Source organism: Pecten maximus, chromosome 9 (genome assembly GCF_902652985.1).
Source record: "Pecten maximus chromosome 9, xPecMax1.1, whole genome shotgun sequence".
Lineage (NCBI taxonomy): Eukaryota > Metazoa > Mollusca > Bivalvia > Pectinida > Pectinidae > Pecten > Pecten maximus.
The window spans coordinates 12,365,602-12,385,671 of record NC_047023.1 but is presented as its reverse complement, the minus strand read 5'-3'; the positions used below and the strand labels follow the sequence as shown (position 1 = coordinate 12,385,671).

The 20,070-nt window shown below is 37.1% G+C and overlaps 3 protein-coding genes across 3 annotated transcripts; 2 read left to right on the top strand and 1 right to left on the bottom strand.

Annotated features, from left to right (window-relative positions):
- The first annotated feature begins 97 nt into the window (after positions 1–97).
- Positions 98–3,083, top strand: LOC117334373. Its single transcript, XM_033893963.1, has 2 exons — positions 98–294; positions 1,841–3,083. Exons 1-2 carry the CDS (start codon positions 146–148, stop codon positions 3,060–3,062), a joined length of 1,371 nt encoding a protein of 456 aa, XP_033749854.1. The 5' UTR covers positions 98–145; the 3' UTR covers positions 3,063–3,083.
- Positions 3,084–6,100: 3,017 nt separating this feature from the next.
- LOC117334075 lies at positions 6,101–8,379 on the bottom strand. Its single transcript, XM_033893513.1, has 3 exons — positions 7,583–8,379; positions 7,185–7,327; positions 6,101–6,375 (listed from the first exon to the last, which is right to left on the bottom strand). The coding sequence occupies exons 1-3, from the start codon at positions 8,282–8,284 to the stop codon at positions 6,228–6,230; spliced, it is 993 nt and encodes a 330-aa protein (XP_033749404.1). The 5' UTR covers positions 8,285–8,379; the 3' UTR covers positions 6,101–6,227.
- Positions 8,380–8,444: 65 nt separating this feature from the next.
- Positions 8,445–18,803, top strand: LOC117334495. The gene is made up of 6 exons (XM_033894152.1): positions 8,445–8,538; positions 14,845–14,972; positions 15,246–15,513; positions 16,346–16,449; positions 17,575–17,707; positions 18,449–18,803. Exons 2-6 carry the CDS (start codon positions 14,868–14,870, stop codon positions 18,625–18,627), a joined length of 789 nt encoding a protein of 262 aa, XP_033750043.1. The 5' UTR covers positions 8,445–8,538; positions 14,845–14,867; the 3' UTR covers positions 18,628–18,803.
- Positions 18,804–20,070: the final 1,267 nt, after the last annotated feature.

Here is a 20,070-nt window from a genome sequence, read left to right as displayed (position 1 = left end):
ATATTGGATGTTCATGGATCAAATACTAGTACAGAATCAAAGAAATGCTAAACATAAGCTGTATCAATAAATAAAACCGGAATTTATATTCCGGCTCCCTTTCGTTGTTTATCGCCACAGCATAACATCCGTCCGATTCCTCAGCATGTTGAGGTTGAAGCCTTTGGTGTGCTGTAACCAAATATCTCGTTTCGTTGTCAACATTTCCATCCGCAATAACCACAAATGGTTTGAAGATGATGAATTCCTTCTTGATGAAGAGCCAGAACTACCGACTCGTGCTGACATTACCAGGTATGAGAAGATTTTCGCCCTTTTCAGGGGAAATAACTCGTACTATGCATAGGAATTTTGCCTAAAATAGCATTGTTAGCATAGCTATCATTATTTTGAATAAATTTAACAAAATAGGCTTGAAATAAAGCAAATCATACATGTCTTCATGTAGGCATTATGCTGAAAATTTAATAAAAATGAACAAACTATGGTGATAATGTTACAAAATTACTTAAAATATACAGTACTATGACAATCTGTAACTATCAAGCATAAAACATTTATTAATTTTACCAGAGACCTATATAATATAGGTCTCTGATTTTACCAAGTGAATAAGACAGGACAGTTTCTTAAACAAAAGTCAATCATGACCTGTGTTATGCGTTTGAATTTGAATGATAAAATTGAAGTTAATGGTTTCTCATCCCATGCAGCTTCAAGTTCACACATTCCTAAAACAAATCTCAGTTTATGTTATTCTTAATCAATGCTTTCAACATTCTTAAAGGTATGTTGTTGAAAGTTGTCATGTAACAGTGTGAGTAGCTACAAGTCGAGTTTGAGTTTCAAGGTTTTTGGGTCAATGTCAAGGTCAAAGTCACTATTTTTAGTGGAGTTTGGTAGGGGACATGTAATGCTTTAGCAATACATAGCATATTCATGCTTGTTTCAAATAGATCTAGAGATATCTATATATAAGTATTACATATGTATGAAAATACAGGAATCTCTAATTATAACGCCTAATTTAGTAATGGGGTTACTGGTATATATATAGTAATCACATTGTATGTCCATCTGTCGATGCTGCTGTCTGATAACCATGCATATATGTGGATATCTCTATTAATGAACCCCTGGACAGATTTACATGTACATTTATGTAGTTCATAAGTTAACACGATAGCATCACACCATCAAGCTCTGCAGCTGATTATATTTTATTGTTATATGGTCATTGGTCAAGGTCAATGTTCAAGGGCCACTCTTGAACACTTTCAAAGATTAAGCTTGTTCACATGATAGTTCATGAACTCCTGGACATGCAGTTTTATTTTATTGATGATTCATGAAAGAGGTAGGGGTATATCTATGCAAAACCCTGATCACTTAGCATTTATTCAGATACGAATACACATCTGTATTTATGTATGAAAACTTCAAAAAGAGATATCTGCAAATACGAATACACATCAGTATTTATGTATGAAAAAGAGATATCTGCATTATAAATATGTATAAAGATATATGAGTTAAATATTAATGGGTTACAACCAGAATGGCTTGCCATACAAAATGTATGTATAGCAATATTGCAAAATATAATCTATCCGTTACTGCAGATACTGTTTACATCCTCAAGTCTTTGTACAATTTTAAATTTTAAAAATTTCAATAAGAATGTCCACTAGCTAGGACCACATAAAATACAAAGGACATGTTTAACAGCCTCCGGAAATGAGATGAAAGCATGGAATTTGACATGTAAACATCAACTTTAAGACATTTTAGACATCTATCAATTTCTGAAAAGTTATGAATTATCGCTCATATATTTCAGAATGCAGAAACAAAACAGACAATTTGTAAAGCAGAAAATCATACAGAAGAAGAATTTTCCGATGCCAAAGGAAGCATTTGTATTGACCTGGGAGGCTATGGAACAGATGAGGTTCCTCAATAAAGAATTCCCAGAGGAATGGACATTAGACAGAATCACTGAAAGTTTTCCTGTTAGTCGACACGCAGCTGTACGAATTCTTAAAACAAGACGGAGTAAACCTACAGAGGCTGACATAATTAAACATAACTCCATAGTAAAGATGAATTTGGAAGCTCTGAAGAGTGGTGATGTAGATGGGAATGAACTTTTGGCAAATACCTTAAGATCTTTGACGGAGGACAACAGACTGTCGCTATTGAGTAACTCTGGGGGAGTGAAAGGTCTTCCCATGCCAACTAGTGAACAGTCTTATCCAAATATTGACGAAGAGCTTTCTTTTGAGGAACAAGTGGCACAGTTGAGAGTGAGGCCTTTCACTAGCATTCTGGCGAAGTATAATCGCTTGATACCTGATACGTCTTCAAAGCAGCAGAGTAAAGATGCTAAAGTAATGCTACCCTCAACTACGACACAAAATAAGGGGAAAAAAAGGAATAATTTTGATAAAAATTCAAAATCAGAAAATTTACAAAGATCAAACTCATGTGATTCCTCAAGGTCAGATTACAGAAAAACATCAAGGTCAAAGTCTGATAACTTACCTGGGGAATTAAACTTTGCTGATTTGCCAAGAACAAAATCTAGTGATTCACCAAAGTCAAAATTTGATGACTTACCTAGACTAGAATATGGGGATTTACCAAGGAGAGAATATGGCTCTTCATCGCAAGTGAGGTTAAGTAATTCATCAAAGTCACCGCATGAAGATTCACCAAAATCAGAATCTAATTTAAGTCCTAGGACAGAAGATTCACTGAGGTCAAGGTCCCATGTTTCTTCAAGATCCAAGTCTCATTTTCAAGAAAACTTGTCGTATGATGATATTGTTTCAGAACTCCCTTCATTAAGAGATATTGGGTCTGACAGCATGGAAAGTCTTTACAGTAAACAGGAGGATGACAATGTAGTGAATTATGAAAACAGAAGTAGCTCTAACAAAAAATATCTCAGTAGGAAAGAGAAAAAGGAACTGCAAAAAACAAAAATCCAACAGTTGCCTAGTTCTAAGACATGGGATGAGATGGCTTTGTATGGTACAGGAAAAAAACTCGGAAATTAAATATGTAAGGTGTTAAAAGTGTTTTAGTTTTGTTTCCATTGATTTTCTGTTTATTTAAAGCTGTAATCATGTTCTTACTCAGAATAAAATAAGTATACAATAATGATAGTCAGAATGTAATATTTTGACCTCGTACCACTGGAAGTACTAGTATGTAATATTTTGACCTGGCGTGACAGGAAGTATATGACCTTTAGACCTGGTGTACATGTGTCAGGAAGTATGTTATATTTTGACCTGGTGTGACAGGAAGTATATGACCTTTAGACCTGGTGTACATGTGACAGGAAGTATGTAATATTTCGACCTGGTGTGACAGGAAGTATGTTATATTTTGACCTGGTGTGACAGGATTGAAGTATGCAGTATTTTGACCTGGTGTAACAGAAAGTAAGTAATATTTTGACCTGGTGTGACAGGAATCATGTGATATTTCTACCTGCTGTGACAGGAAGTATATAATATTCTGACCTGGTGTGACGGGAAGTATATAATATTCTGACCTGGTGTGACAGGAAGTATATGTAATATTTTGACCTGGTGTGACAGGAAGTATGTAATATTTTGACCTGGTGTGACAGGAAGTATGTAATATTCTGACCTGATGTGACAGGAAGTATGTAATATTCTGACCTGGTGTGACAGGCAGTATGTAATACTTTTACCTGGTGTGACAGGATTGAAGTATGCAGTATTTTGACCTGGTGTAACAGAAAGTAAGTAATATTTTGACCTGGTGTGACAGGAATCATGTGATATTTCTACCTGGTGTGACAGGAAGTATATAATATTCTGACCTGGTGTGACAGGAAGTATTTACTATTCTGACCTGGTGTGACAGGAAGTATATAATATTCTGACCTGGTGTGACAGGAAGTATATGTAATATTTTGACCTGGTGTGACAGGAAGTATGTAATATTTTGACCTGGTGTGACAGGAAGTATGCAATATTCTGACCTGGTGTGACAGGAAGTATGTAATATTCTGACCTGGTGTGACAGGCAGTATGTAATACTTTTACCTGGTGTGACAGGCAGTATGTAATATTTTGACATGGTATGACCACAGGTGCCTGACTCGTTTTATAAAATAATAACATATAGAGTACATATAAATGAGATATATGTACTCTATATATGTTATTATTTTATAAAACGAGTCAGGCACCTGTGGTATGACTTGAAGTACGCAATACATACCTGTTGACTTTTTAGATTATGAGCAACGTTAAAGCAACTTTAAATGTATATTTCTTAATCATTAAACGATTATTTCTACTTGTAATTATGAATAATGAAACAGGTTTAAGATATAGTGATATACAAGCCCATACATGATGCATGGAGAATTGTCAAATAGAGGATTCAATTGATTATTAGCGTGAATAAAAGAGCTCTGATATATATCAATTGTGTTAGCTGAATGGATTAGCTGAATTGTACGTTAGAATTTCCTTCCTAACGCTAACCTAGGAAAATTACCCACACAATTTAAATCAAAGTGCAAATGAGCTGATCCCATGGTGCGTCGTCAGCCGTCCATATCACAACACAACATCTGCGTTTTCCTTAAAACGAATTCTCCTCAATAGCCAAAAGGTATAGAATAATGCTATTTTGCTGGTAGGTTATTCACAAAAATAATGTTATTGGGATAAAGTATAATATAACTGTTAGTATGTGAAAAGATAAGGTTCAAGGTCACAGGGCTGAATTGTTGTCTAGGGGCTTGTTCGTTTATGCGGACAAACCGGTTCGTCAGTTTTTAAACGTAATATTTCTAATATATATCTTCACGGACCTGCAAATGTTAACGCAGGTCTTGGAAGTCTTTGTCAAGGCTCGTCTAAAAACAATATAAAATCATTAGGTCCGTCTTTATTCCATCAACAAACAACACAGGTCTGTCCGTTTGGACCGCAAACTCGAAAACGGCCTAGGACTCGTGATTAGATGAAACGAAATGACCTTAATTGACTCTTATATTACTCAAGTTACTAGAGTGGGTTTTTTTCTATTAACTGAAAGGCTGAGAAACTTCAGAATCGCGAAAACGATGTTCACGATTGCTTAAATCATTTTTTTTTATTCCTTGTCGCATTTGTATATAGACTTGTCCACTTTCAGTCTCGTAAGGGAACATTGCCACTACAAACAATGGAAGATGATGTGTGGTTATTTAAGAAATAATTAACGATGATTCGTGTATTATTGCAGGATATACAACGAGGACAAGGATATTTTGCAATTAAATTAATAACGAAGGCCGCAGGCCTGAGTTATTAATTAAAATTGCAAAATACCCGAGTCCGAGTTGTATATCCTGCAACAATACATGAGTCAAAGTTGATTATTTCTATTCTACCATGTACTGTTTAATCCTGAGATCGACCTCTTTCTAATAGAAAAACAGCAAAGAAACCCCGGGAAAACCTTGTAATTTATTTCTTGAGTATTGCATTATTTGTTGATGAAATATACAGGCAATACAGTACTACGATCAAGAGCATCTATCATATGGCATTGATTTTGAAAATTTAAAAAAAGGAGAAAAAAAAAGAAAAAAAAGTGGGGGCCTCCGTAGGATTCGAACTCGCGTCGTGATAGCAAACATGGTAGAATTCGAGTTTTATAAACTACAAGCAGCTCTAATTTTCATGCCGCTCGTTCAAACGTGAAAAAAGTACTCGGTTCCAAGTTCTAAATTTCACACGGAATCCCAATAACTTCGCTAAATTAGTGTAAATATGACAAATATGTTAGCACGAAAAAGATGTAGAAAGAAAAAACTTGTATTCTTTGTTATTTTCGAAACTTTTCATCCTGGAGATCTTTGATATTATATTGCAGGAAAACCGTGTTTGCTGTTTTAAAGGGATTCCACAAATCGCTAATATTTGATAAAAAAGGATGAAGACGATATATAACTGATGACGTCAGTTCTAGATCATGGAAGCGGTGACTGGATTTACCATAAGTAAGATATCAGTCAAACTAATTTAGAGAGAAAAAAACAAACAAAAAACGCATGTACACGAGAAAACAATAGAATCAAATTATTTTAATTGATCAATATATGGAAAAAGCGGCGTATACTTAGTAATTCTTTAAAGATATTCGGTATCATTCAACCTACATGTATATGATTCATAAATGTTGAAAATTTAACTCTGTTCCTGCCCTGAATCTGCTTCATCTGGGGGAGGACTGCGAGGGCTACTTGGTATTCTTTGGAAGAAAAATTCTCCTGATTTGCCCGTCATTCCCGGATGTTCTTGGTCATATTCTGCCGGCGATCGGGACAATTTCTCTCTGAATGATGGAAATTATTTCTTATTAATATTCATGCATATAGTTAGAAGCTTCAAAAATCATTTTATTTCAATAGAAGAAAAGAAAGAAAGATCTTGATTTCAATTCAAGCGCGTGGCCTTGGAAAGGCATTGAATAATTACACAGAAGAAACCAATTAAGGTGATGAGTCGGAGAGGCCAACGGCCTAAATAAAATATGACATCGACGACAGGTAACGGGCAACAGAAAATGAGCATGGAGAATCTAATTAAAATCATATGGTGTTCTTCTTTACCGATTCCTTCCGCTACGTAGTTTACGAAACAGAAGCGTTAATCAAAATAGGTTTTTAAGTTAATCCAAATTGGAAGAGCGACACTTTTTTTTTTGAAAATTCGAGTCCGTAAATTCAAAGCTGGTCGCTCAAAGGAGAACTGATTATGTCTCAAAATATAGACCACAGGAAAGGACAAATGGATAGTTTGTTTGCTGGGTTGATCGCTCCGTCAACATTTTGAGACGAGGCCTCCTTGTAGTAGTTGGTGACTACCCCACTGAACAACATACGGGATCGAGGCCCGTCGCATGCCGGAGCAAATTAAGGTTACGTTACTTGCTTAAGGACACCCAACACATCATCACAGATCGGCCCGTTCCTCAGCTTTCCGAGAAATACAGTCCGACACGTGCACGGTAAGTGGGCATCTAACCCCGCACCTCAGATCTTCACCTGAGGTTACCTGGACGGCGCTCTAGGGCCTGAGCTATCGGATTGCGTGGTTGTTTATCTAAGAAGAGTTGTTACCGGTCTTAGTATGGTTTGTTACCTTTTCTTTGGGACAGGAGATCTGATGAGGGTCGGGTCGATCGGACGATCGCCCTCATGGAGGTCAGGGATGAAGTCCTCGAGAGAAGATTCGGACGACGAGTGTTTCGCCTCGCGCCACCACGTACCATCATTGCTATCATCCTTTTGGAAAAAAAATAGAAGAAACACGTATTTATTATATGTACAAAGTCTTGCAGATTACAAAGCTTGAATTCTGAAAAAAAAACATTCCAAATGCTGAAAAAAAAAGTTTGGCGGGATTACAATCTAAACTATAAAACAATGACCAATGTTACTACAATCAGAGTTAAAATACACAGTGTCATATAAATACAAGTTCAGCACGATTTTTCTAAGAGTTTCCATAATACGCGAACACAAAAGATTTCGACCTACCGTATCAAACCAAAAGCTCGCGGATATTTCTAGAGAGTGACTGATATTAACATCCCCATGTGACCTTCCCGCCATCGGATCCAGCAGCTGACTCGCCTCTTCCAGTTCCACATCCTCAGCTATCGGCCGGAAACGGGGATGATCCGAATGGATACTATGTTGGCTGGTTTCCTCGGCGATTTCTATGCAACAATTATCATTTTTCTCTGTTCTTAACCATGTCAATCTTCTCTTGCGAAGACGCCTTGCTGATTCGGTTCTGGTCATGCAACTGCGCACGCCGGTCTGGTTTAGGGCCACTTCGCTATCTTCACCTTTCCCGAAGAATTGAAATGGCGAAAGACGTATATCATGCCCGTTTTTATTTTCTATTTTGTCTAAGGTGGTTCCTAAGAAATTAAATGGTGATGGAGACCCCCCGGAATCTAGACCTGTATCCATAGTATCCGACAGATTTTCTACACCAGCTTGTAGCCCCTGTCCCACTGTTGTATCCGACTCGGCCATGGTTTCTGACTTGCTGTCACCAGTTCGCTTCCTGTTCTTTCCCCGATTATTACTTGTCTTATGCAGCCATTCTCTTGAATCTTTTTTGTACCTCCGGCCGTTCGTTAAAATTGGGAATTTCGCATCTTCGGATTTATCGATGAATATTGGTACTTTTCCGTCAACAAAACACCAAATTGGCTTGTTTCCATTCATTTCCCTCCGGAACAAATGTAATTTCGACCATCAACGTTAAGTTTTTAAGATCCAACTCAATTGTAGACCTAACATCGATGGTTACTAATGAGGCAAATGCTGTATTATGACTGTTTTGAATTGTGACGTCATTCCATTTACTACGTAACAAAGACACTATGACGTCACACATCTTCATTGTTGCCGGGGAAATCTCCATAGTATCTCTGGGAATCAACAATATGGCGGAAGTAAGCGCGCTTCATAGCCACGAGGTAAGATTTTATTTATCTTTTCTATTTATTGTCTGTACATGTATCGGTAATGTACAGTTTCTGAAAGTAGTTTCCCTGTCGTTGTTGAGTATTTGCATGATTTGTACACACTATATATTTTCTATCCCATTTAAAAGGATCACATAGAATTTAGTTACTAGTTTACCACCTATAAATTTATATGACTCCGTCTGTGGCTGTATGTTTCGTGTCGATAAAAGAAGATCTCGCTAGGACGAAGCTAGAAGCCGAACATACAATCAAACCCCGTCTCAGAAGAAAGGAAAAGAACGTGTAATTCCCATTCTCATTGACAATATTTTCCCATTGTCCGAATTGAATTCATGTACTGTGTTCAGGGACCGGCGAAAAGCTACGAAGTATATTATTCCATGATGATACTCTCAGCTATTTATTCCCGTATGGGGTTACGCTGGCAAAACGGCTTCTAATAAATCTAAATAAAAAAGTGACCATCCCTTGTCCGGATACAAGTTGCCAGCCATATAGAGGTTTGGTTCTCTATTGCAGTTATTTGTAAGGACGGCTACCCATGTGTAAAGGATTCATGCGTGTGGTTTTAGCGTGTTAAGTTTATTCCGGCGTGATTCGTACCGTATATGTACATATGCAGTATACAACACTGATAGTATAGTATACGTATAGTCTGTTAAATTTCGTTGAGTTAGACTAACAGGCAAATTGAGAATGTGGTCGTATGAATTATAAGCCAGGTCTTGGCGTGTATGTTTTCGGGGTCTGCGGTATATAGAGAATACATGGTCAGTGTCTTAAAATATAAGCTGTATTTTGGCGAGGGTAAAGAAAGACAAAAGTGGCGAGCCTTGGCGCGCCACTTTTGTCTTTCTGTCCCGAGCCAAAAATATATATTTATAATAGTAAAACGGCGCCCCATAAAAATACAGCTTATATTTTAAGACACTGACCATGTATTCTATTTATCCTGCAACAGTCATCAAAATAATCATCAAAAATAATCATTTTGAAGTGAAACGGTGTCAAAAATGACAGAAATATGTTCGCCTTTCAAACGTAGTTTCACTTTGAAGTAGGTCAGTCGAACTGACACACGTGCTTAGATTCCAACATACAGCTGTTTTCCGTCACTGCCGCATACAGCTAAAATATATACGGTGGGTGTATTCCGACAATGCGGTGGCAGTTGCAGGATAAATGTGTGTTCGTGTAGGTGAATGTCTTCTTAGCTGGACGTAGCACGGATCGGATGCCGACTTACTGCAAAAACACCCAGCAGGACACCCCACCCGGTCAACCGGCTAGTCGTCGTACATCCAAAAATGATGAGCGCTAAGCAAGAGTATCAACCATATTTTATGGATATTGGTGTTTCTTGCACGGGACAGAACACAAAGCCTTTCTCCCAAGGTCAAACGCTCAACAATAAGTGAGGCATTGTCAAGGGAGACATCAAAGGATAAAATAAGAATAGAAGGAGGAAAAAATGATAAGGTCCCAAATTTAGTCGCCTCTTATGAATCGTGCAGTAGCGGCAACATGTAGATGACTCCAGGGACTATAAATATTGAATAGTTATGTGGTCTCCCTATAGTAGCAACCATTGAGGCCATAAGTAGGGCTCACAGGGACCCGGTTATTTGTTACAATTTATACGCATTTGGACATATTCGAGTATGTTGTCTATAAAACGTTTATGATGTCTGCCGCTATTAACTAGGATTGGTTGGTACGGGATGGACATGGACCTAATACAAAAAATATGATATTTGGTAATGTGTTATACCGTATACATAAACATATAGTTTTTGTTTGTTTTTTTGTTTTTTTGTTTTGTTTTGCTTTTTTTTTTTTTTTTTTAATTTATTTTGTTTTGTGTGCTATTTCAGTTAATGATAGAAGGTAAAACTTTAGAAATTGAGAAAACGCTCTCAATACTTCAAACCGTAACAAGTAAGTTAAAAAATACGAGTCACCTCCCTTTATACAGATGATATCATAAAGTAGCAATATCCCCACATCCAACATCTACCCCAAACCCCGCCGGAGTATATGTTTCAGTGCTGCATGAAAGGTTCGCAAATGGACTATGAAAGGAGGAAGAACGGAGGGATCAGGACGAGGTCTGGAAACCCCAAGCTTGGAGCAAAGGATGGGATGCCTTTCGATTAGGATTTACTGTCGGGTCTTATATATTGTTGGATGTCTTGCAGTTCTCAAATTAGTCGTGCCTTGATTCTACTTTTTTTTCTGGAATATGATTGATTGGTAATATTGTCTTCTGGTTTTGAGTAATAGCAGGGCCAGCTCTTTAGCATCCTTGACCCATGCCTCGAACCTTCGTCTCTGGCATTGTGATACTCCATCATCCATGCTTATAGGGCACTTGCACACCAAATGTGAATGCTTTTTAGCTTTGTTATTTATGTATAATGATTCGAATAAATCGCCACGTACTCAATGAACGATCTAACAATAACTACCGGTATGCTATTCTACTTTATATGGCACAGAATTTCCTCGTAGGAATCCCAGCGTTGAACTAGCTTTTTATACTTGGTGATGTGCTTTTCTATTTGAGCTCGAAGATTTGTAATTCCTGTCATATATTTGATCAACATGGTCGTTCAATGTGTGGGTTTTTTATACTGAGTATTTCAACAGATTCCGGCAATGAAACACATTTCCAATGTTGGTGCCCATGTTTCCAATCTCTAAATAATTCTGAAGTGTTGAGTGCTCTTAGTAATTGTTAATCTATCCCTTGTGCAGCAAACATGCCTAGTCGTCATTAAAACGTGCGGATTTTACTGTTCCTGGTGTGTTGTTTATATGACACAGGGAAGGTGTTGGACTTATCCATCCTGTTCTCTGTGGCACCCAGCAGTCAACAGTAGCCTCATCGTGGTGTTCCTCTACTAATGCCACAATATCCGCTTTGTCGTGCGGCTTCCGGCATTTTATACTTAACACAGAAGGAAGGGCTTCACGCTATTATTGACGAGTAATCTATTCCGGTTTTCATGTTTATTACATTACTTTTAGTAGTGTTATTTTTTTTCTTTCAGTCTAGGGACTGCGCGCGTTGGCAGTGGTTAGTGGTTACGGTGTCCCGAAACTATAACTAGCCCTCCACCTCTGGGTTGCGAGTTCGAAACCTACGTGGGGCAGTTGTCTGGTACTGTGACCATAGATCGGTGTTTTTTCCACCTCCAGATTCTGGCACGTTCTTAAATGATAGGACGTTAAACAAAATAAACCGAATAGGATGACTCGATTTGCAGTGATATTATTGTCCTGACTACTGTGTAGTAGTTCGTTGTTTTTTTTCAAGGTGTTGTTGATATCGTACCGTTTGCATTCATTTCTTTTATTCCATGTTTTATATTATTTAGGCATTGAACTGCTTTCACTTGGCAGTTATGGGCTGATAATGCCAGCTGGACAAAGGCAAGCGAGTTAGCACTTCATGTTAAATTTGTTTTTGTCCAGTTGGCATTATCGGCCCATAACTGCCAACTGAAAGTGGTTCAATCCTTATACATATATACCATTTGCGATTTTAAAACACAAATCACTTAAACAAATGGAATTCTGGGTATCGTTTCACAAAGCTTCGTAACTTACGAAGTTTTCCGTACATGGAGGTTGATGATGACTCTATAACAGTAACACAAGGTTTCCGTACATGGAGGTTGATGAAGACTATATACTAGTAACACAAGGTTTCCCCCGTACATGGAGGTTGATGAAGACTATATAACAGGGCACTAATTAAACAGTGGAATAGACGAAATATAACTCCGATAGGTAGAGTAACCGTAATAAAAACACTGCTACTACCAATACTTACACACTTATTTATAGGATTACCATCACCTAACCAATCTACTATGAAAGAGATTCAAAATATGTTCAATGAATACCTATGGGGAAGTCCAATAGCAAAGGTCAAAGGAGATATTATTGTGAAATGTTATGAAGAAGGTGGCTTGAAAATGGTTAATATCCAACATTTTGAAATGGCCTTAAAATCAACATGGATTAGAAATTTTTGTCTTAAAAGTTCAAATTGGCAGACACTTCTTTTTACAAAAATTAATAGAAATAAGTTTTTAACGTTAGGAAATAGATATATTGAATATAATATCAAAAATGTACTTCATAACAAATTTTGGATTGATGTTTTTAATGCGTGGAATATATTAAGAGGGAAAATTGAAATATTTATGCCAGAACAAATATTATCTCTACCAATTTGGTATAATGATTTAATAAAAATAGGTAATAATACTGTATATTATAAGCAATGGTTTGATAAAGGTGTGATTTTTATAAATGATTTACTTAAAGAAGATGGCAGCTTTCTTCAACAGAATGAATTTAATGAAGCTTTTAATTTAAATACTAACTTCCTTGATTATAATGGTATTATATTGGCAGTCAAACGATTAGGATGGAATTTTGAAAAAAAACTTACATTACCATTGATACCACTGTATATTGATATTGTTATTAAAAGTAAAAAAGGTACAAGAGATATGTATAATGTATTGAATAAAAATAATGTATTGCCTACAGGCCAAGCAAAGTGGGACACCATATTTGGAAATATAACTATTGAGGAATGGAAAAAAATATACAGATTGCCTTTTGACACAAATAAAAATTCAAAACTACAATGGATGCAATTTAGAATTAATCATCATGTCTTAGCTACAAACACTTATTTGAAAAAGATTCATTTTGTTCAGTCTGATTTGTGTAATTTCTGCTTCATAGAAAAAGAAACAATACAGCATGTACTTTGGGAATGTAATAAAGTCCAAAATTTAATTATGGCTTTCCAAATTTGGTTGCAAGCTACTTGTAATGAGACATTTAATGTATGTAAAAAAGATTTCATTTTTGGTAAAATAGCACAAAACCCACACCAAAATAACAGAGCAGAAAATATTATAATACTAAATATGAAGCACTATATTTATTGTCAAAAGTGTTTAGGTAAAGCTCTGTACTTACCCACTCTAATTAGTAACCTTAAAACTTCATATAACATCGAGAGATACTTAGCAAAAAAATGTGACAAGGAAGCTACTTTTATTGAGGATTTCAGTGCTTACCATTCAGCTTTTAGAAAATAAATATAACCATTACATTAAGGTAGTGTCTTTCATTATGAAATAGATTTCAATCTACCAACGTAATTAATTTTTATATTTTTTCAATTTGCTTGTGTTTTTGTTGGACTCGTTTCTTTTCCATTAAATATTTTTATTAGCAATAGTCAGTTATTTTTTTGTCACCCTTTCAGAAATTGCCTTTGCTTTCGTCGGAAATCTCGTTCCCTCTTCTCTTCTTCCTTTTATGTTTCCTTTCTCTCTTATCTTTGTATTTCCTTTTCAAAATCAGCTTCTACTTTTTATCCAAACTATCCCCCAATCCCATTTTTCAATTAGCTCCAGGCAATATATTTATTGGTTGATTGTTTTCAGTTCTACATACACTATACTGCCCAATAATTAAGAATGTAATAGTAGATAAATAGATTTAAAATACACCAAAAATGTAGGAGTATTCATAAAAATTGATTACATGTACATAATTAAGAGAGTATTGATGTATATGTTTGTCTGGAACTAATAAAAAAAAGAAAAAAAAGACTATATAACAGTAACACAAGGTTTCCGTAGATGGAGGTTGATGAAGACTATATAACAGTAACACAAGGTTTCCGTAGATGGAGGTTGATGAAGACTATATAACAGTAACACAAGGTTTCCGTAGATGGAGGTTGATGAAGAATACAGGAAAGTTTTATGGTTGACATCGTGCTCTCATTAGGAAATATTCCTTTTTCTTTGCGATATGGAGTAAGACGCAATAGATGCTTGTCGATATACCTTGATATTCCGCTGTCACCACCCTAGTTGAGAATATGACTTAAACTGGATGTTTCCTAGATTTGTATGACGGGTGTCGTCGTGACCTAGATTTGTATGACGGGTGTCGTCGTGACCTATATTTGTATGACGGGTGTCGTCGTGACCTAGATTTGTGTGACGCGTGTCGTCGATGAAGCAGAAGACGCTTACTCTTCCGGATCACATGGTCTTATTTATCATTCTTGTACTTTTTTAAGGGTCTCCATGAACCCTTATACTGTCCCCTGTTTCTGCCCGTTATTACTTTTTATCTTTTGAGAAGCCACGGAAGTGACGGAAATATGGAGGGTATTTTATCCGTTTTGCTTATGTATTTTTGTGTTGTTTGATAATGTTAATATGAATTTTGACATTATAATTCCAGTCAGGGAACCAAACATAGATTTTATGTCGCTAAACGATAACTTTAACGCCATAGAGGGCCAGAGATCGGAATCGTTTGTAGAAGCAGCTCTTTCCCAGGTCTCTTTCATGGAACTCGAAAATGTAGAGGTGAGTTGAACAGTTTTAAGATAAACGCGCTAACGCAGACCATGTAACTTTCCTTAACCTGATAGATTACCCGATCAAGTCAGCAACATCCTTGCCTGTTTCAAGTACATTTGTACAAAGTTCACAAGTGTTCACTTTACTGAATTTGATTAATCAAAGAAGGTATTTGTTGATGCAAATGGTTTGAGTATTTATTACCTTGGTAATTAGGCTGCTCATAAGTTTTTAGAAACATCATGTGTATTAAAACGTATATGCTCTCTTTTCATGAAGGAGATCGGCCGACCTGTTTCGGTCCATGATATATGTGCCAACACGGACGTATCGCGACCCACAGAGCCCGAAGCCATGGGAAGGAGGGGTGACGTGTTCGATTCCGAGGGAGAGGAGGAGGATGACGAGGGCGAAGTGATCGTTAGGTCTATACAGATAGACGTGTCAGAACAGTCCCACTCCACAATGGAACCAATACTAGAGGAAGAACTCTTCACATCTGTTGAGATCGATCGCCGAGCTTCCCATCAAGAAATTGCGGCCAATGGTAAAGCTAACCTAATGTTTATAGGTTTCTGGAGCATATCAAAAACAGAATCATCCTTAAAAAATGTAATAAAATATGTCAAACTGAGATTATGACTTAACACACACACCAATAAAGCAATTGTATACTTATTTCCTGCTGATGCGGGAAATAGTCTGAAATATTTAATTCTGGGTGTGCAGACCAAACCAACGTAACATTGCCTGAAGTCGAACCTTCGGCCGCGGCAAATACGATTTGGATTCAGGTGCAAGAACCCCTGAATGTTATTAACACTTCCAGTGAATTTTTGATAACTTACATCATGCATTACGAAGGCAAACCATTTTAAGTCTGATAATGAACTGTGAATTTGATATACAACTTTAATGACTAGATGAAATGAAAATTTTAAAAGGCATCACAGAGTTTGATAGGGAAGTGGATATCAGTTTCGTTAAACTGAATTACTATCAACCCCTCTACTATCCACGTTTCAATATCAGCTGATCGCCTTCATTTTGACCAAAATGGTACACGCTCGACCTACTGTTGCAAAGAAAATTCAGTTAGAGTAAAAAGCCTTGAATGGTAATTTCAATAAACAAAAAATAAGTCGGTTTGATGGCATACCTAGATCACATGGTCTGTATTTGTAAGCATCGGAATCCTTTTGTTTTCGCTTACAATCGTGACGTGTTCGTTGCATCGGTATCTAGAACTACTGTTTCGTTAGCGACAGTTGTGCTTTTGTAGCCCACGGATTCTTCAGCTAGATTCATCTTATTATGACGTGAAAGATGGGGAATAGGGAACTCTTTATTTCTTTGGACATGTATCTTTATGTTTTTAGGTCCGGAAGACGGTGCAAGACGACTTGCCTTACCCAGAGCAGCCAGTCACAGTGGAGTGGGCACTTCTAGTTCCGTACAGAAATTCATCCAGAAGTTGTCGTGGGTAAGTAGTAACACAGTTCATGTACCTAATATCCGACCGCTCTCAGCTACAGAGGGGTCTGAACAAGTACTCGTTTGAGTAGAGAGGCTTATTACATGAGGATCCAGTGCTTTTGCAGCCAGCGTTACACATGTCTTTTGATATGAAGCATTTTCTTCGGTTGGTACATATGTACTGTATATGAATAGACTTTCGCACATCACAACCAGTATTGTATTGAATAAGTGACCTTTAGATTTGGTTTTGGTTTCGCCCGGTTACATTATGAATCATAATGATAACGGGTGAACCAACCGTCCTACTCTCAAACATGTTACACGCTAAGCAGAGAAGCAACGGTCAGCGAAAGAGACCAAAGCCTTCCTCACCCTCACAAGGACCAACACTTAACTAGAGACAAAAAGTGAAGGAGTGTCAAGCGATACACGAGGTAGAGGAAAGTTGTTTAGAAAGAGGAGAAAACATGATATCTCAAGCTATATCCCTCATACGATCGTTGTGCTCTTTCTATAGGACGACCATCTTCATTAGACAAATGACGTCACACACGGACGTTTATTTACATACATATCAAAAAATGAATGTTATTTAGCTTGCTGTTAATTTTGAAGCAAAAAACAATAAAACAAAAAACAAAACAAGAACCAAATGTGTAGCGTTTCTTTATTGCGGTGCCTCCCGACGTCTTATTTTTCTATTGACATATACAAAAAATTGCAACCGTTACGTAGGTTAAACTCAGTCTTTCTTTAATGAGAACGTGCTTTATTTCTTCCCATTTGCCTGCATACTCATTTGAAAGAATAACATTTTTAATCAAATTTATTTCTGTGATTGATTCACACCTTATCTGACACTCAGTTCAATGCGTTGTCGTGATGAAGATCAGCGTAGCGCCAAAATGTCTTCATAATAACGCAATTGTTCTCTATCGTAATCCTCGCAGTTCGGTTCATCTATAGCACAGTGTGAAGCATTTCTCTGACATCTGCCTGCTCATAGAGGCAGTCCAGATTAAAAAAATAGATGATGAGAGACTGCTTAGCCAAATGTAGATATAGTATATTCGACTAACCTTTACGAACCATGAAAACTTATTTATATCCGATAACTTGTCTTCAATAGAAACGACGCACAAAGTCCGATACAAATAGTCCAGGAGACATGCCCACCCTGGACGAGGAGGCGCCGAAACCAGAACAGCAAAAGAGACCAGAGCGGAAAGGGTTATTTGGGCGCAGAAAGCAGAAGGATCGAAGTTTGTATTATATTCCGATATATCAAATTACACACTCTGTGTTATTATTGATTTAGTTTTTGTTTTTGAAAAATTATAATTTTTTCTTCACGTGTAATTGCAATACATTTCAAGATCATACACGGAACAGCAGATCGGGAATGATAACTCTTTATTGTCGTGAGTTAGGTCATTTGGATCGGTGTCCAAAGGCGTAAAAAGACTAGATGTCATGCGTAGAAATCTGTCAAGCTGACGTGCATCCGCCTTCCTAAAAGTATAAAACCTTGATTTTGTGTATCCGACCGGTATATCAGAGAGAACACGCACAGAGCTAACTGCACTGTACATATAATATGTTAGTCTTCTTATTTCTGAGATTCATATACATTCGAAGTTTTTTGGATCTTTATTATGAATGAACAAATAATCATTCGTGGACTAATGAGTATTCATGTCTGTTTAAGTGTGGAGTGAAGTGAACGAAATGTAGGAACGTACGCATTCGTAAGGAATGGAATATTTTACAAAAGTCTACAAATGACTTTCCGTGTACAACTAAACAAATCCCTACCATCAACGTTAGAATAACTACAAGGGTCGGATATGTCAATCAATTATGTGGTGTTCGCTCTAACATATATTTTGGGAAGACTGGGCATGGTATCCGACTATCATCAAGCAATTATGTATATGACCCGACGAAGGAAACGTTTTTGTGAGTGTCTGATTGATTCTATTTGCAATTGTGTTGTATTTCAGGCCGCCAAACGGAAGCACAACCAGCAACGCCTAATGCACATCTCACAAGTGGTGAGACAGCCCCTGCCATGACTCCAAAAGTGTTCCAGTCTTACTTTCATAATGCTCTAGACGGAAAAGTGGATACTCCAGTCACCACCGAGGATGACACCATTGACTATTCAGCATATATCTTATAATTCATATTAAAATCTCTAGGGAGGCTTATACAACTTATTATAATCCCGTCAGTTGTCAGTGTCAGACTGTTTACATGCAGATTATACATATTAAGATTTGTTTGTATCAAATATTCGAACTTATTTTTGTATGAGTTCACTCGTACGTTGTATCATATGAATACACATTATGATGATTTTTTTATTTGTTTTAACTTCATAAGATTTTCCTCAAGGGTGAAGTCATGTGACAAGAGAAGTTAATGACGATTGGCCAGCTCGTTGGGTACCATATGGTGTCTCCATAGTATACAATGCACATACATGTACTTTACAATTCTCATTTGAAGACAGAAAAAATCCTATTATCACTTATTTTCTGTAAGGCTTTTGAAACAACTCTAAGCTTTATTTGCTGAGCATGGCGCACGTTTGGTTTGGTTTATTTCGTTTAACGTCCTATTAACAGCCAGGGTCATTTAACAACGGAACAGGGTTTGAAGGTGAAGGAGAACCGGAGTCCCCGGAGAAAAACCACCGGCCTACGGTCAGTACCAGGTATCTGCCCCACGTGGGTTTCGAACTCGGATCCAGAGGTGGAGGGCTAGTGATAAAGTGTCAGAACACTTTCACCACTCGGCCAACGCGGCCCCTTATACCGATATGTGCAAGTGAGAAGTTATGATAAGAAAGAAAGACACTCGTACTCCAACTCAATACGCAGATGTCGTTTCAACTAGGGAGTACAATTAAATCTTTATCTTAATGTTGCCTTCATCCACCTGGGAACCAAGTAATCTACCGGTAAACCACTGAGTCAAGGTCAATAAAAGAATTAGCTGAAGGACCACGCCATCAATCACATTGTTCACGCCGACACTTGTTATTTGTCTTCTGTCTATCGGATTTTGTTTGACTGTTAACGTGTGTGTACGATGACAGATCGGTAATAAATATACCGTATTCCCGACATCTATAAAAACGCATGACTGTCGAAACCTCATTAGGGGTATTCTTTATTTTAAACGCCGCAAAATCACTACTCAGCTAATGGTATACTGTGTGTCTATAAACCGGGGATGAATTGCCTTTGTCTGTTTCTAGTGCACCATCTGATTATGGTGGGCTTTGTCCGTAGTCTGTTCGTAAGCAATGCTAATAACCGCGGTTTCGTAAGAAATACATTTATTTGTATTTATTGAATATCGAATGACTTGTTCGTATTAAATAGTAAGATCATTAGAACAAAAAACAAAAAAAAAAAAAAAAAAAAAAAAAAAAAAACCGAAATAAACAACAGGCGGTTTATTTAGAATTTGACTATCGAAGTTTCATTGATCTTTTACAAATTCCATATCTTGCCCCATCTTGCCATAGAGTAAGCTGGTCAAGAAATAAAATTGTTCGATAGGTAACCAACTTGTATATTCTAAGGTGAACGTTGCTACCGGGCATTTTCTCGGA

Bases quoted from the DNA above. Each gene is read 5' to 3' on its own strand.
- LOC117334495 (XM_033894152.1), top strand. From the start codon at position 14,868: ATGTCGCTAAACGATAACTTTAACGCCATAGAGGGCCAGAGATCGGAA. The intron at 16,450-17,574 runs GTAAGTAGTAAC...TGTCTTCAATAG, and splicing joins TCATCCAGAAGTTGTCGTGG to AAACGACGCACAAAGTCCGA. The intron at 17,708-18,448 runs GTTTGTATTATA...GTTGTATTTCAG, and splicing joins CAGAAAGCAGAAGGATCGAA to GCCGCCAAACGGAAGCACAA.
- LOC117334075 (XM_033893513.1), bottom strand. From the start codon at position 8,284: ATGAATGGAAACAAGCCAATTTGGTGTTTTGTTGACGGAAAAGTACCA. The intron at 7,328-7,582 runs GTAGGTCGAAAT...TTTTTCCAAAAG, and splicing joins CGAGCTTTTGGTTTGATACG to GATGATAGCAATGATGGTAC. The intron at 6,376-7,184 runs GTAACAAACCAT...TCCATCATTCAG, and splicing joins TCTCCTGTCCCAAAGAAAAG to AGAGAAATTGTCCCGATCGC.
- LOC117334373 (XM_033893963.1), top strand. From the start codon at position 146: ATGTTGAGGTTGAAGCCTTTGGTGTGCTGTAACCAAATATCTCGTTTC. The intron at 295-1,840 runs GTATGAGAAGAT...CATATATTTCAG, and splicing joins ACTCGTGCTGACATTACCAG to AATGCAGAAACAAAACAGAC.